This window comes from Vipera ursinii, assembly GCF_947247035.1.
Source record: "Vipera ursinii genome assembly, chromosome: 2".
In the NCBI taxonomy this organism is placed as follows: domain Eukaryota; kingdom Metazoa; phylum Chordata; class Lepidosauria; order Squamata; family Viperidae; genus Vipera; species Vipera ursinii.
Genome location: NC_139513.1, coordinates 293,319,624 through 293,332,357, shown reverse-complemented (window position 1 = coordinate 293,332,357; position 12,734 = coordinate 293,319,624). Strand labels below are relative to the sequence as shown.

Genomic DNA, 12,734 nt, shown 5'->3' with positions numbered 1-12,734 from the left:
AGGAGACAGTGAATTCTAGTCCCACTTTAGGCATGAAAGCCAGCTGGGTGACTTTGGTCTAATCACCAGGAGACGGTGAGTTCTAGTCCTGCCTTAGGCATGAAAGCTGAGTGGGTGTCTTTGGGTCGATCACCAGGAGACGGTGAGTTCTAGTCCTGCCTTAGGCATGAAAGCCAGCTAGGCGTCTTTGGGTCAATCACCAGGAGACAGTGAATTCTAGTCCCACTTTAGGCATGAAAGCCAGCTGGGTGACTTTGGTCTAATCACCAGGAGACGGTGAGTTCTAGTCCCGCCTTAGGCATGAAAGCTGACTGGGTGTCTTTGGATTGATCACCAGGAGACGGTGAATTCTAGTCCCGCTTTAGGCATGAAAGCTGAGTGGGTGTCTTTGGGTCGATCACCAGGAGACGGTGAGTTCTAGTCTTGCCTTAGGCATGAAAGCTGAGTGGGTGTCTTTGGATCGATCACCAGGAGACGGTGAATTCTAGTCCCGCTTTAGGCATGAAAGCTGAGTGGGTGTCTTTGGGTCGATCACCAGGAGACGGTGAGTTCTAGTCCTGCCTTAGGCATGAAAGCCAGCTAGGCGTCTTTGGGTCAATCACCAGGAGACAGTGAATTCTAGTCCCACTTTAGGCATGAAAGCCAGCTGGGTGACTTTGGTCTAATCACCAGGAGACGGTGAGTTCTAGTCCTGCCTTAGGCATGAAAGCTGAGTGGGTGTCTTTGGGTCGATCACCAGGAGACGGTGAGTTCTAGTCCTGCCTTAGGCATGAAAGCCAGCTAGGCGTCTTTGGGTCAATCACCAAGAGATGGTGAACTCTATCCCACTTTAGGCATGAAAGCTGGCTGGGTGACTTTGGTCCAATCACCAGGAGACGGTGAGTTCTAGTCCTGCCTTAGGCATGAAAGCCGGCTAGGCGTCTTTGGGGCAGTCCCTTTCTCTCAGCCCAACTCACCTCCCAGGAGGGGGAAATTGTGAGGAAACTGAGGGGAGGAAGGAGAATTAGGTATGTTCCTGCCTTGAATTATTTGTAAAGTAATAAAGGTGGGATAGAACTATAATTAATAAATAACCCTTGGAGTTGACAAGATGGTGGCGGTGGGGACGATTTCAGTAAAGTCCTTGCCCCATACAGGAAAAACAATTTTTTTAAAGTGTAGGCTCTTGAGTCAATGGTTTATGATACTTGATATGGGCATTAAAAGGTTTTAGCAGGCATGTCGATACGGCCAAAGAGAACATTCTGGATTCTTCTGTGACCTGTCACTTGGATGCTGCGAATTCCAATGTGATCCGGGCTGTCTCTGATTGCGAGGCTGCCCGCCTCACAGGGCTTTCGGCCTGGCGGTCAGGTAGACGGGGCATCCCATTAAGGTTAAAAGCAATTCAAACTATTGGCTGCCATTGGGGACGTTCAATCGCAAGATACATTTTTATGCCAGTATGCAAGCTGTGATGGCTAGGGATCTCTGAGGATCTTGGAACCCAGTGATCTTGTCTGCCAAGTGACCCATCTGGGACAGAAAAGTCAGGTTTAGAAAGCTACAGGGATTTTGGTGAGCAAATCTGTGTGCACTAAAATTGACACTTTTCCTAGGCCAGGGGTAGGCAACCTTGGCCCTTTTATGACTGGTGGACTTCAACTCCCAGAATTCCTGAGCCAGCCATGCTGAGGGAAAAGGGAGAGGTTTCCAAGCTGAGCCAGGCTGGCTCAGGAATTCTGGGAGTTGAAGTCCACCAGTCACAAAAGAGCCACTAGGGCTTCACAAGCCACCGTCTACGTGGGATTGGTAATCTACAGGTAATCCTCAATTTACAACCACACTTGAGCCCAAAATTTCAGTAGTTAAGCAAAACAGTTGTTAACTGAATTTTCCCCAATTTTACAACCTTTCCTTGCACAGCTATCAGGTGAATTACCACAGTTGTTGTTAGTAACAGCGGTTGTTAAGTGAATCTCACTTCTCCCATTGACTTTGCGTGTCAGGAGGTCGCAAAAGGGGACCACATGGCCCTGGGACATTGCAATTGTCATAAATATGAGTCAGTTGCTAAGCGTCTGATTTTGATCAGGTGACCCTGGAGATGCTGCAACAGTTGTGTGAAGAATTGTCACAAGGCACTTTTTTTAGTGCCATTTTTAACTTCGAACAGTCACTAAATAAAATACTGTAACTCAAGGACTATCTGTATCCTGTGTGTCTATGTGTGTGTCTCTCTCTGTTTCTCCATCCATCCATCCACCTATCCATCCATCTCATCCAACCAATCCATCCATCCATCCATCCATCCAATCCCATCCATCCATCCCCTCCATCCATCCCTATCCATAAATCCATTCAATCCATCCATCCATCCAATCCATCCATTCATCCAATCCATCCATCCATCCCTCCTATCCATAAATCCATTCAATCCATCCATCCATCCAATCCATCCATCCATCCAATCCATCTATCCATCCATCCCTCCTATCCATAAATCCATTCAATCCATCCATCCATCCAATCCATCCATCCAATCTATCCCATCCATCCATCCCATCCAATCCATCCCATCAACCCATCCCTCCATCCATCCCCTCCATCCATCCATCCCATCCCATCCCATCCCACCATCCAATCCATCCATTCATCCAATCCATCCATCCATCCCTCCTATCCATAAATCCATCCAATCCATCCCATCCCATCCCACCATCCAATCCATTCATCCCACCCATCCATCCATCCAGTTATTTTTGATGCTGAAGCATCTCTTCCGAGAGTACATGGAATTTTGCTACCTTGACAGAGTTCATAGCTGCTGCAGATGATCTGGGATTACAATTCTTATCAACCTGACCAATGGGAATTGTAGTCTCAGCACATTCCAACAGTGATTCTTTGGGAAGAAGCAACTTAGGGCAGTGTTTTTCAACCTTTTTTGGGCAAAGACACACTTGTTTCATGAAAAAAATCACGAGGCACTCCACCATTAGAAAATGTTAAAAAATTTAACTCTGTGCCTATATTGACTATATATAAAGTAATTCTCTTGAATAGGAATCAAATAAACACAAAGAAAGTATTTTATAATTACTTTTCAATTTTTCCCACGGCACACCAGGCAACATCTCGCGGTACACTAGTGTGCCGCGGAACAGTGGTTGAAAAACACTGACTTAGGGAATTCAACCTTCAAATGTGTTTTGTCTCTTTTATTTGTCCATAACAAATTTGATTTATTTCAAAAATAGGTTATTAAAAAAGAAAAAGAAGAAAAAGACCAAAACAAAAAAAACAAACAAAAATTACAAGCACAATATAAGAAAAATACTTTTGATTGCCTTTGCAGATGTTCTCCGTGATCTGCAAGGTTATAAAGGCGCATTTTCCTTTACAAATTCCCCTAAGTGGCCTGGCATGATTGGTACTATGAGTAATACAAAGGACACACACACACACACACACACACCTAATTCCCCAATATGATGATGCTCATCTTAGCTTATTGCAACGAATCACAGATCACTCACAAAAATGATTCCTCTAAACTTCATAATTGACAAAGAGAAGATTTGGAACACACACACACACACCCACACACATACACACACAAACCAGAAGCCACAAAACTTTCCACACATTCAGCTCAGACAGAATCTGGAAACACAACACTGAAAAAATATGTCTTCTGCCTCCCTTCATTCGGGATGCTGATCCTAGCATAGGTAGTCCTTGACTTATGACCTGGAATTATGCTGGTATGTCCTGCCAGTCATTAAGCTGTGCCCAATTTTATGACCTTTTTTTTGCATTGGTTGTTAAGTGAACCCCAGTGGACATTGAATGGACCCATTGTACCCAATGGGAGGTTTTAGTTTTTTTGCTGTAAACTGGAAGTAAACAGCAGTTTTGGGCAAAAATGTCAGGATAGTAACTTAATAGCTAAACAGCTTATGTAAAGATGTAATGTAATGTGGAGGATGCAATACCAGGAATGACTCAGCAAGTGTGTGTATCCCTTTAAGAGTCTGAAGATAAAAGGGAAGTTTTTCTGCTGGAGTCTTTCTCTCTCATCCCTTGGACTGCTGTAACTGCTGTTACACCACATGTGTGTATTCTGTTTCTAGTGTATATTTGTAGATATAGTGTAATATAAGCCATCGTTTAAATACAAACCACCGTGTACTGCATTTACTCCTGGGTTACCTCAGCATAATAAGACTGTGCATGCTCTGACTAAAGCATCATTAATTCGTGGTCATAAATGTGCCCTGGTTGCCAAGCACCCAAAATGGGATCATGTGACCGTGGGGGGGGGGGAAACATGGCCATTGGAGCTTCAAAACTGGGTTGTACGTAGCTGTGGGGAAATCCGTTGTAACTTCAAAGGGTTAACTGGCTGGTCGTAAGTTGAGGACTATCTAGATCAGGGGTCCCCAACCCTGGTCCGTGGACCAGTACTGGGCCATGGCATGCCAGCAATCGGTCTGCACAAACAAAGCCCCATCTGTGAGATGCAGGCAGCACACAAAACCACGCACTTGCTGATCCGTGGAAAAACCTCTGTCCACGAAACCAGTCCCTGGTGCCGAAAAGGTCGGGGGCCCTTTGATCTAGCCTACTTTAAGACATTGCTTTTAAAAAAAAAACCCTTTTAAGTTTTTAAGAAGAGACTGGACAGCCATTTGTCTGAAATGGTATAGGGTTTCCTGCCTGAGCACGGGGTTGGACTAAATGACCTCCAAGGTCCCTTCCAACATTATTATTATTATTATTATTATTATTATTATTATTATTATTATTATTATTATTATTATTATTATTATTATTAAACATGAACCTCAGTCAACTGAACACTCAAATTGACTGGCACTAATGGTTGACACGGGTTGCTGCCAGCATCCTAGGTATCAACCAGGTATCTCCTTAAAATGTAAGATGTTCCGAGTAGCGCAGTTTTTTGTAGCTTTGCTGGAGTTATTTTATTATTATTATTATTATTATTATTATTATTATTATTATTGTTGTTGTTGTTGTTGTTGTTGTTGTTGTTGTTGTTGTTGTTATCGTTATCCCAAAGATGCTTTTCCACGAGGCAACTGGACTCCCTCGTCTTCAAAGATAAACAAGAAACTCCAACTGCCTCGTGGAAAAGCACCTTGAGGCACCTTATTTACTTGATAACGACAAGGCACGGAGGACTCTGTCAAGAGAAGAATTGTTTGACAAAAGTTTTACGCATTCCTTTCTCTCTCTCTCTCTTCTGCAACCATTGGGGGAGTCCTGGAAAACAGGCAACAACAGAGCCGCTAGGGTGGGCGCTTCCCTCTCTAAGGCCAGCCCACCTACTCTTCCCCCCCTTTTTTTTCTGAAAGGGATCCCATCCTTCTGTTTGACATGTTGTTGGAAATGGTTGCTAAGGAGAACGGGGTTCTGTTACAGCCAGCGAGGCTTGCTCTAATAATACCCTTCTCTGTGCATAGTTCGGGAGCAGACACCTCCCAGCTATAAAGAGCCTGGCACATTTCAGCCGAGGAATACTTTAACTTAGGTTACACGGGGGTTTACAGGCAGGCCAGTTCAACTCCTGGCTCCCCACAGCCCCCAGGATGGCAGGGCTAATATTTGTAACCATGGCTAGCAGAAGCTTGGTCGGCAGTTTGGTGGGTCGAATCCCGAGTGCCGCATAACAGAGTGAGCGCCTGTTCCTCGTCCCAGCTTCTGCCAACCTAGCAGTTCGAAAGCACGTAAAAATGCAAGTAGAAAAATAGGGACCACTGCGGTGGGACGGTAACAGCGTTCCGTGCGCCTTTGGCGTCCAGTCATGCCGGCCACATGACTGGAGACGTCCTCGGAGTCATGCCGGAGACGTCCTCGGACAAGCGCTGGCTCTTCGGCTTTGGAACGGAGATGAGCACCGGCCCCTAGAGTCAGAAACGACTAGCACGCGTGTGCGGGGGAACCTTTACCTTTTTACCTCTGTCGTCATGCCTGGGTAAGACTAGATCTGGAAGAAGTGCTTGGACGGACCCCACGCCTCATGTGAACACAGCATCCTTCGTTCAACTTTTCCCCATGTCAACAAACCCTGAGAGGTGGATGCAGAGGCAGCCCGCTGACCCATCACCGTCCAGGTTGCACCTATGGCTGATTACGGATCACAACTTGTCTCCTAAGCCAAGATTTTAATGGCTAAGCCAGAGCTCTTCAAACCTGGCCACTTTAAGACTTGTGGACTTCAACTCCCAGAATTCCTCAGCCAGCTTTGCTGGCTGAGGAATTCTGGGAGCTGAAGTCCACAAGTCTTAAAGTGGCCAAGTTTGAAGAGCCCTGGCCTAAACGAAGCTGCCCTTGGGTAGCTGAGGTCTATCGGGGTTTAAGTAGACCTGAGAGTTTTGCATGGGTACGGAAGAAGCAAAAAAAAAAGCTACTACTCCCTCGTCGGAACCAAAACAGAAGCGGGTCTATTCAACTCAGCCATCAAGAGAGACCCAAATATAAAACCAAGCGGGGAGACCCGGGATCTGCTCCGGAATCTGTTCTCGCCCAGGAGGGAAAGACGGGATGCTTTTGCGCAGTCTTTCTCCCTTCTGCACTCCAGGGAGTCTCTTCTGCAATGTGTCTGCAGCCATCTCTTCCCTGTGCAGAAGACTCAATACACCCCCCCCCCACAAACACGCACACAGAGGGCAAATCCCAAGATGCAACCAGTCTACAAGAAACAGCACATCCTCCTTCCAAGAGCCTCTCCCCCACTTTGAGAGTGGTAACAGATTATTCGTGGGTGGTGGGGAGAGAGAGAGAGAGAGAGAGAGAGAGAGAGAGAGAGAGAGAGAGAGAGAGAGAGAGAGAGAGAGAGAGAGAGAGAGAGAGAGAGAGAGAGTCACCGAGGACGTCTACCACCCAAACTCGTGCGAGATGTCTCTCCTTCTTCAAGAGACTTTGAGTTGGGGGGGGGGGCTTTGCTTTCACACCTCCAGGTCAGCGAGCTAAGCTACAAGGACTGTTTTTCTTTCTGTCCAGATGGCAGAAAGCTACTGAGTTCCAAGCAGCTCCTAGTACGGCTTCATAAAGCCCCAGTGAGGCCACACCTGGAACACTGCGGCCAGTTTTGGTCACCACATCACAAAAAGGATGTTGAGAGTCTGGAAAAAGTTCAGAGAAGAGCAACTAAGATGATCCAAGGCCTGGAGACCAAAACGTACGAAGAACGGCTGCGGGACTTGGGTTTGGCTAGTCTAAATAAAAGAAGAAGCAGGGCAGACATGATAGCAGTCTTCCGGTATTTGAGGGGCTGCCACAAGGAAGAAAAGGGGGTCACGTTATTCTCCAGAGCACCAGAGGGAAGGAAGAGAAACAACGGATGGAAACTGATCAAGGAGAGAAGCAACCTGGAATTAAGGAGAAACTTCCTAACAGTGAGGACAATCAACCAGTGGAACAGCCTGCCACCAGAAATCATGGGTGCTCCATCACTGGTAGTTTTTAAGAAGAGGCCGGACAGTCACTTGTCTGAGGTGGTATAGGACCATTCCATTCCATATTTTCTATTCTATTCCGTTCCATATTCTATTCTGTTCTATTCTGTTCTATTCTATTCTATTCTATTCTATTCTATTCTATTCTATTCTGTTCTGTTCTGTTCTGTTCTGTTCTATTCTATTCTATTCCATTTTCTATTCTATTCCATTCCATTCCATATTTTCCATTCCATTTCATACTTTCTATTCTATTCCATTCCACATTCTATTCTATTCTAATTCTATTCTTCTATTCCATTCCATTCCATATTTTTTTATTCTATTCTATTCTATTCTAAATTCTATTATTCTATTCCATTCCATATTTTCCATTCCATTCTCTATTCTATTCTATTCCATTCCATATTTTCTATTCTATTCTATTCCATATTTTCCATTCCATTTCATTCCATTTCATATTTTCCATTCCATTCCATTCTCTATTCTATTCCATTCCATATTTTCTATTCTATTCTATTCCATATTTTCCATTCCATTCCATTCTCTATTCTATTCCATTCCATATTTTCTATTCTATTCTATTCCATATTTTCCATTCCATTCCATTCCATTCCATATTTTCTATTCTATTGCATTCCACATTCTATTCTATTCTATTGCATTCTAATTCTACTCTTCTATTCCATTCCATATTTTCCATTCCATATTTTCTATTCTATTCTATTCTAATTCTATTCTTCCATTCCATTCCATTCCATATTTTTCTATTCTATTCTGTTCTATTCTTCTATTCCATTCCATTCCATATTTTCTATTCTATTCCATTCCACATTCTATTCTATTCTATTCTATTCTATTCTATTCTATTCTATTCTATTCTATTCTATTCTATTCTATTCTATTATTCCATTCCATTCCATTCTATTCCATTCCACTTTGTGGTAGCTAAAGCTGGACTTCGAAGAAGTAGGACAGGTAGATCATTGATGCTTTTGAATTTTGGGGTGCGAGAAGAGAATACCAGGGACAATCAAGAAAACGAACTGATGGGTCATAGTCCTCTGGAGAAGAAGAAGCTGGGAGGAAGGGAAGGAAAGAGAAGATGACCAGCAGTGATGACGGCTACACGGCTGGAAGACCTGAAGCACCAGGCAGGGGACAGATCATAACAGAGAAGGTCTACGTAGGGTCACTAGGACTACGCCCAGAAAGTCAAATGACTTGAGGCAAAAATCACCCTATTTATTTATTTGCTTTGCTCCTTTACTAAATGTAGATGGCTTCCCATCTTGCTCAGCAATTATCCTACTTCAGACACCTTGCATGAAGGCCTTCCTCTCTGGAGACAGGTGGAAAGAAAATGAAGAAGGGGACAACCAGCAGCTTGTGTAAAATGCAAACTCGCCCTCAGGTGCAGACAAAACGAACAGCTCAAGCTCTCCTATTCAAAGTCAGTTTCCTTAAATGATATACTGTAGATCAGGAGTCTCCAAGCGTGGCCACTTTAAGACCTGTGGACTTCAACTCCCAGAATTCCCCAGCCAGCTATAGCTGGCTGGGGAATTCTGGGAGTTGAAGTCCACAGGTCTTAAAGTGGCTACGGGGTGGGACACCCTTGCCGCACACGATCCACTAAAAAAAGAAGGTCGGGGAGAAACTCCGCTGATCACACCCAATTGCTAAAAAAACGAAGACTCGCGGTTGTTCCAATAAATCAATCACCATCAATTCAGTTCTCCCGACTCTTCAACCTTCTTCCTTCCCACCAATCCTCGGGTCCCTAGGCCCTGCTCGAGCCTTTCGCTTCCCCTGCTAATAACTCTTTCGCCTCCTGGTGCCTTGGGACTCATCCCGATTTACTCAAAGGCGACGAAAAAGCCGTAGATAAAAGCAGCTCCTCTGCTCTGGCTCTTTTTGGAAGCTCCAGCCAACGTTCAAAGCAGAAAGGGGCGGGTGGGTGGGGAAAAAAACCCCAAACTCCATCCCTCTGTAGATCAAAACAGAGGCAGCCTTTCAACCATTCCCCCCTCCCCTAAAAAAGCAGTCCCCCCCCTCTCCCCATTCACAGAACAGAGAAGAATCACACCTCGAGTAGCTGAGTGTTTGCGAAAGGCCACATTTAAAAGAGAGCCGGTGGGGAAGGACGGCGGTGTCTATAAAAATTATTTTCACGGTTCCGTAACCATGAAACGCGTCATGTCAACAAACAGAGATGCCGCCGCCCCCTTCCCTTTCTGCCCGCTGTTTTTATTTTTCCAAAATTAATTGGGTGCAAGAAGGAATGCTGGCTTGCTTCTGAAGCACGGCCAGATGGCAGGGAAATCTCAGCCGGCCAAGCGGAGCGGAAGGAATAATTTATCCGGTTACCTGGAGCATGTTGAGAAGGAGACTCCGGAACTTGGTGCCGTCCACCATGAAGTGCGCCATCTTGTCGCACAGCTTGGCCGCCGTGCAGGCGAAGCTGCGGTCGCTGACGGCCTTCTGGTAGATGGTCTTGACGATCTCCCCCAACATCTCCTCGGAGTTGGTGGCGTTCTGGGCCTCCTCCATGAAGCTGGTGAGCTTGCAGTCCACCCCGCTGCTATTGTTATTCCTCATGCTATTGAGAATCTCAATTAATTTGTCCATTTTGTTCCTTTGTGGGTCCGTGGACGCCACCACCACTTCGTCCTGATCCGTGAAAAGGGAAAGACAAGGCATCTGTTACGCACGGGAGACATGGAGGGAGAAAGAGAAGAGAACGGAGGTCAGCACTCTGCGGCAAGCCACGACGGTTAGGAGGCATCAAACAAAAGCTGGCATAGAGGCCTACCTGCTCAATCTGAATAACAACAACAACAACAATAGAGTTGGAGGGGACCTTGGAGGTCTTCTAGTCCAACCTCCTGCTCAGGAAGGAAACCCTACACCATTTCAGACAAATGGCTGTCCTGTCTCTTCTTAAAAACTTCCAGTGTTGGAGCATTCCCAGCTTCTGGAGGCAGGTAGTTCCACTGGTTAATTGTCCTCACTGTCAGGAAGTTTCTCCTTAGTTCCAGGTTGCTTCTCTCCTTGATTAGCTTCCATCTGTTGCTTCTTGTCCTGCCCTCAGGTGCTTAGGAGAATAGCTTGACTCCCTCTTCTTTGGGGTAGCCCCTGAGATACTGGAAGGCTGCTATCATGTCACCCCTCACCCTTCTCTTCCTTAAACCAGAAATGCCCAATTCCAGCAACTGTTCCTTGTATGTTTTTGCCTCCAGTCCCCTGATCATCCTTGTTGCTCTTCTCTGCACTCTTTCCAGAGTCTCAACATCTTTTTTACATTGTGGTGACCAAAACTGGATGCCGTATTCCAAGTGTGGCCTTACCAAGGCATTGTAAAGCGGTATTAGTACTTCACGTGATCTTGATTCTATCCCTCTGTCAATGCAGCCTAGCACTGTGTTGGCTTTTTTGGCAGCTGCAGCACACGGCTGGCTCATATTGAAGTGATTGTCCACTAGGACACCGAGGTCCCTCTCACAGTTACTACTATTGAGCAAGGTATCACCTATACCAGGGGTAGGCAACCTCGGCTCTTTTATGACTCATGGACTTCAACTCCCAGAATTCCTGAGTCAGCATAGCTGACTCAGGAATTCTGGGAGTTGAAGTCCATGAGTCATAAAAGAGCCGAGGTTGCCTACCCCTGACCTATACTATATTTGTGCATTTGTTTTTTCTTGCCTAAATCTAGGACCCTCCCGGGCATTCTGGGAATTGTGGTCCCGATGCATTCGAAGGCTGCCCTTTTATGAAACGGCAGTTCTGACCTGGTATCTATTTCTAGCTAATCTCTACTCACGCAGGGGTGCATCTCCACAGAATACCAGAATCAATCTGAATTGCACCTTTCAAATTCTTTTAACTGAGCTACAGGTAATCCTCAACTTACAACAGTTCATTTAATGACAGTTCAAAGTTGCAACGGCCCTGAAAAAAGTGACTTACGACTCTTTTTCATATTTACGACCATTGCAGCATCCCCATGGACAAGGGATCAAAATTCGGATGCTTGGCAACCGACTGGTATTTACGACGGTCGCCGTGTCCCGGGGTCACGTGATCCCCTTTTACGACCTTCCGACAAGCAAAGCAATTGGGGAAGCCAGATTCACTTAACAACCATTTTACTAACTTAACAACTGCCGCGATTCACTTAATAACTGTGGCAAGGAAGGTCATAAAACAGGGCAAAATTCACTTCACAACTGTCTCCCTTAGCAAAATAAATTTTGGGCTCAGTTGTGGATTACCTGTATTTTTTTAACCAACAAATTTAAATATCCGAGGACTTCTGAAAAAAGTACTGTCCTGTTTCTTCAAATCCTGTGCTCTGGAAATGGAGATAAGAACATCCTCTAAAAGTTTTTCACGGATCTTGGAGTGTTAAAAAAAGACTCTGTTTTTGGGCAGAAACTGCACTTTTAATGCCCATATGGCAGACAGCAATTAAAGGGATGAATATTCCTAAAAAAATACTGGGAAGCTATGCCCATTGAATTTCTACTCATTTTCTTGATGAATTACACGATGAAATTCATTTTCACTGAGTTACTCATTCCATGCTGGGACAAATGATTAAAGTCCCCTCCAACATTAGAGGTAAAACTGCATTCTAACTTTAATTAACTGGCTGTCTTCAGGTAAGTTGGCACAAGAAGTTCAATGGTTGGTTTGTTAAGATTCACGAACCGATGCCCAGGACACTGTTTTAAGTGGGTACTTATTTCAGTCAAAACTAAGGTTAGCTCTGATCAATAGAAAGCGAAAGCAACAAATAATGTAGAGTGACACCTACAGATAGAACGTGGTATTACAGGACACTGCGCTAGTTTTGCTGAAGCAGAAGAGAAATTAAAACAGGGACGCTAAATGACAACAGACTTTTTCAAGACAAAATACAGCCAAAGAGCAATAGTTTCTGTAAAGTTGACAATATCAATAACAATATATTAGTAATCATTTCTGTTCCACTTTTCTTTCTGGTGTATTGCATGATTTCCCGATGACAAGGCCACGAAAAAGCTAACTCACTGCCAAGGGCCTTTTCTGCAGTGGCTCCATCCCTGTGGCTTTTCTGCAAAGTCTTGAAGAAAAGGGACCCCACTCGTTGCCGCCATAGGGTGGGCAGTGGGTCGGTTAAATGGTGAATTTTTAACTCTTTGACTTTTAATATTGTACGCTACCTAGAGTGTGTGTGTGTGTGTGTGTGTGTGTGTGTGAGAGAGAGAGAGAGAGAGAGAG

At 44.9% G+C, this 12,734-nt stretch overlaps 1 protein-coding gene across 2 annotated transcripts in view; it reads right to left on the bottom strand.

Moving 5' to 3' along the window:
• CTIF (cap binding complex dependent translation initiation factor) overlaps positions 1 to 12,734 on the bottom strand; it is a 167,581-nt gene that overhangs the window by 42,821 nt on the left and 112,026 nt on the right. Inside the window, exon 9 of one of the 2 annotated variants that reach the window (XM_083354847.1) lies at positions 9,837 to 10,169. In XM_083354847.1, coding sequence (XP_083210973.1) covers positions 9,837 to 10,169 — 333 coding nt within the window. The remainder of the gene's footprint in view (positions 1 to 9,836; positions 10,170 to 12,734) is intronic. The other variant, XM_083354848.1, reaches the window with a different exon arrangement.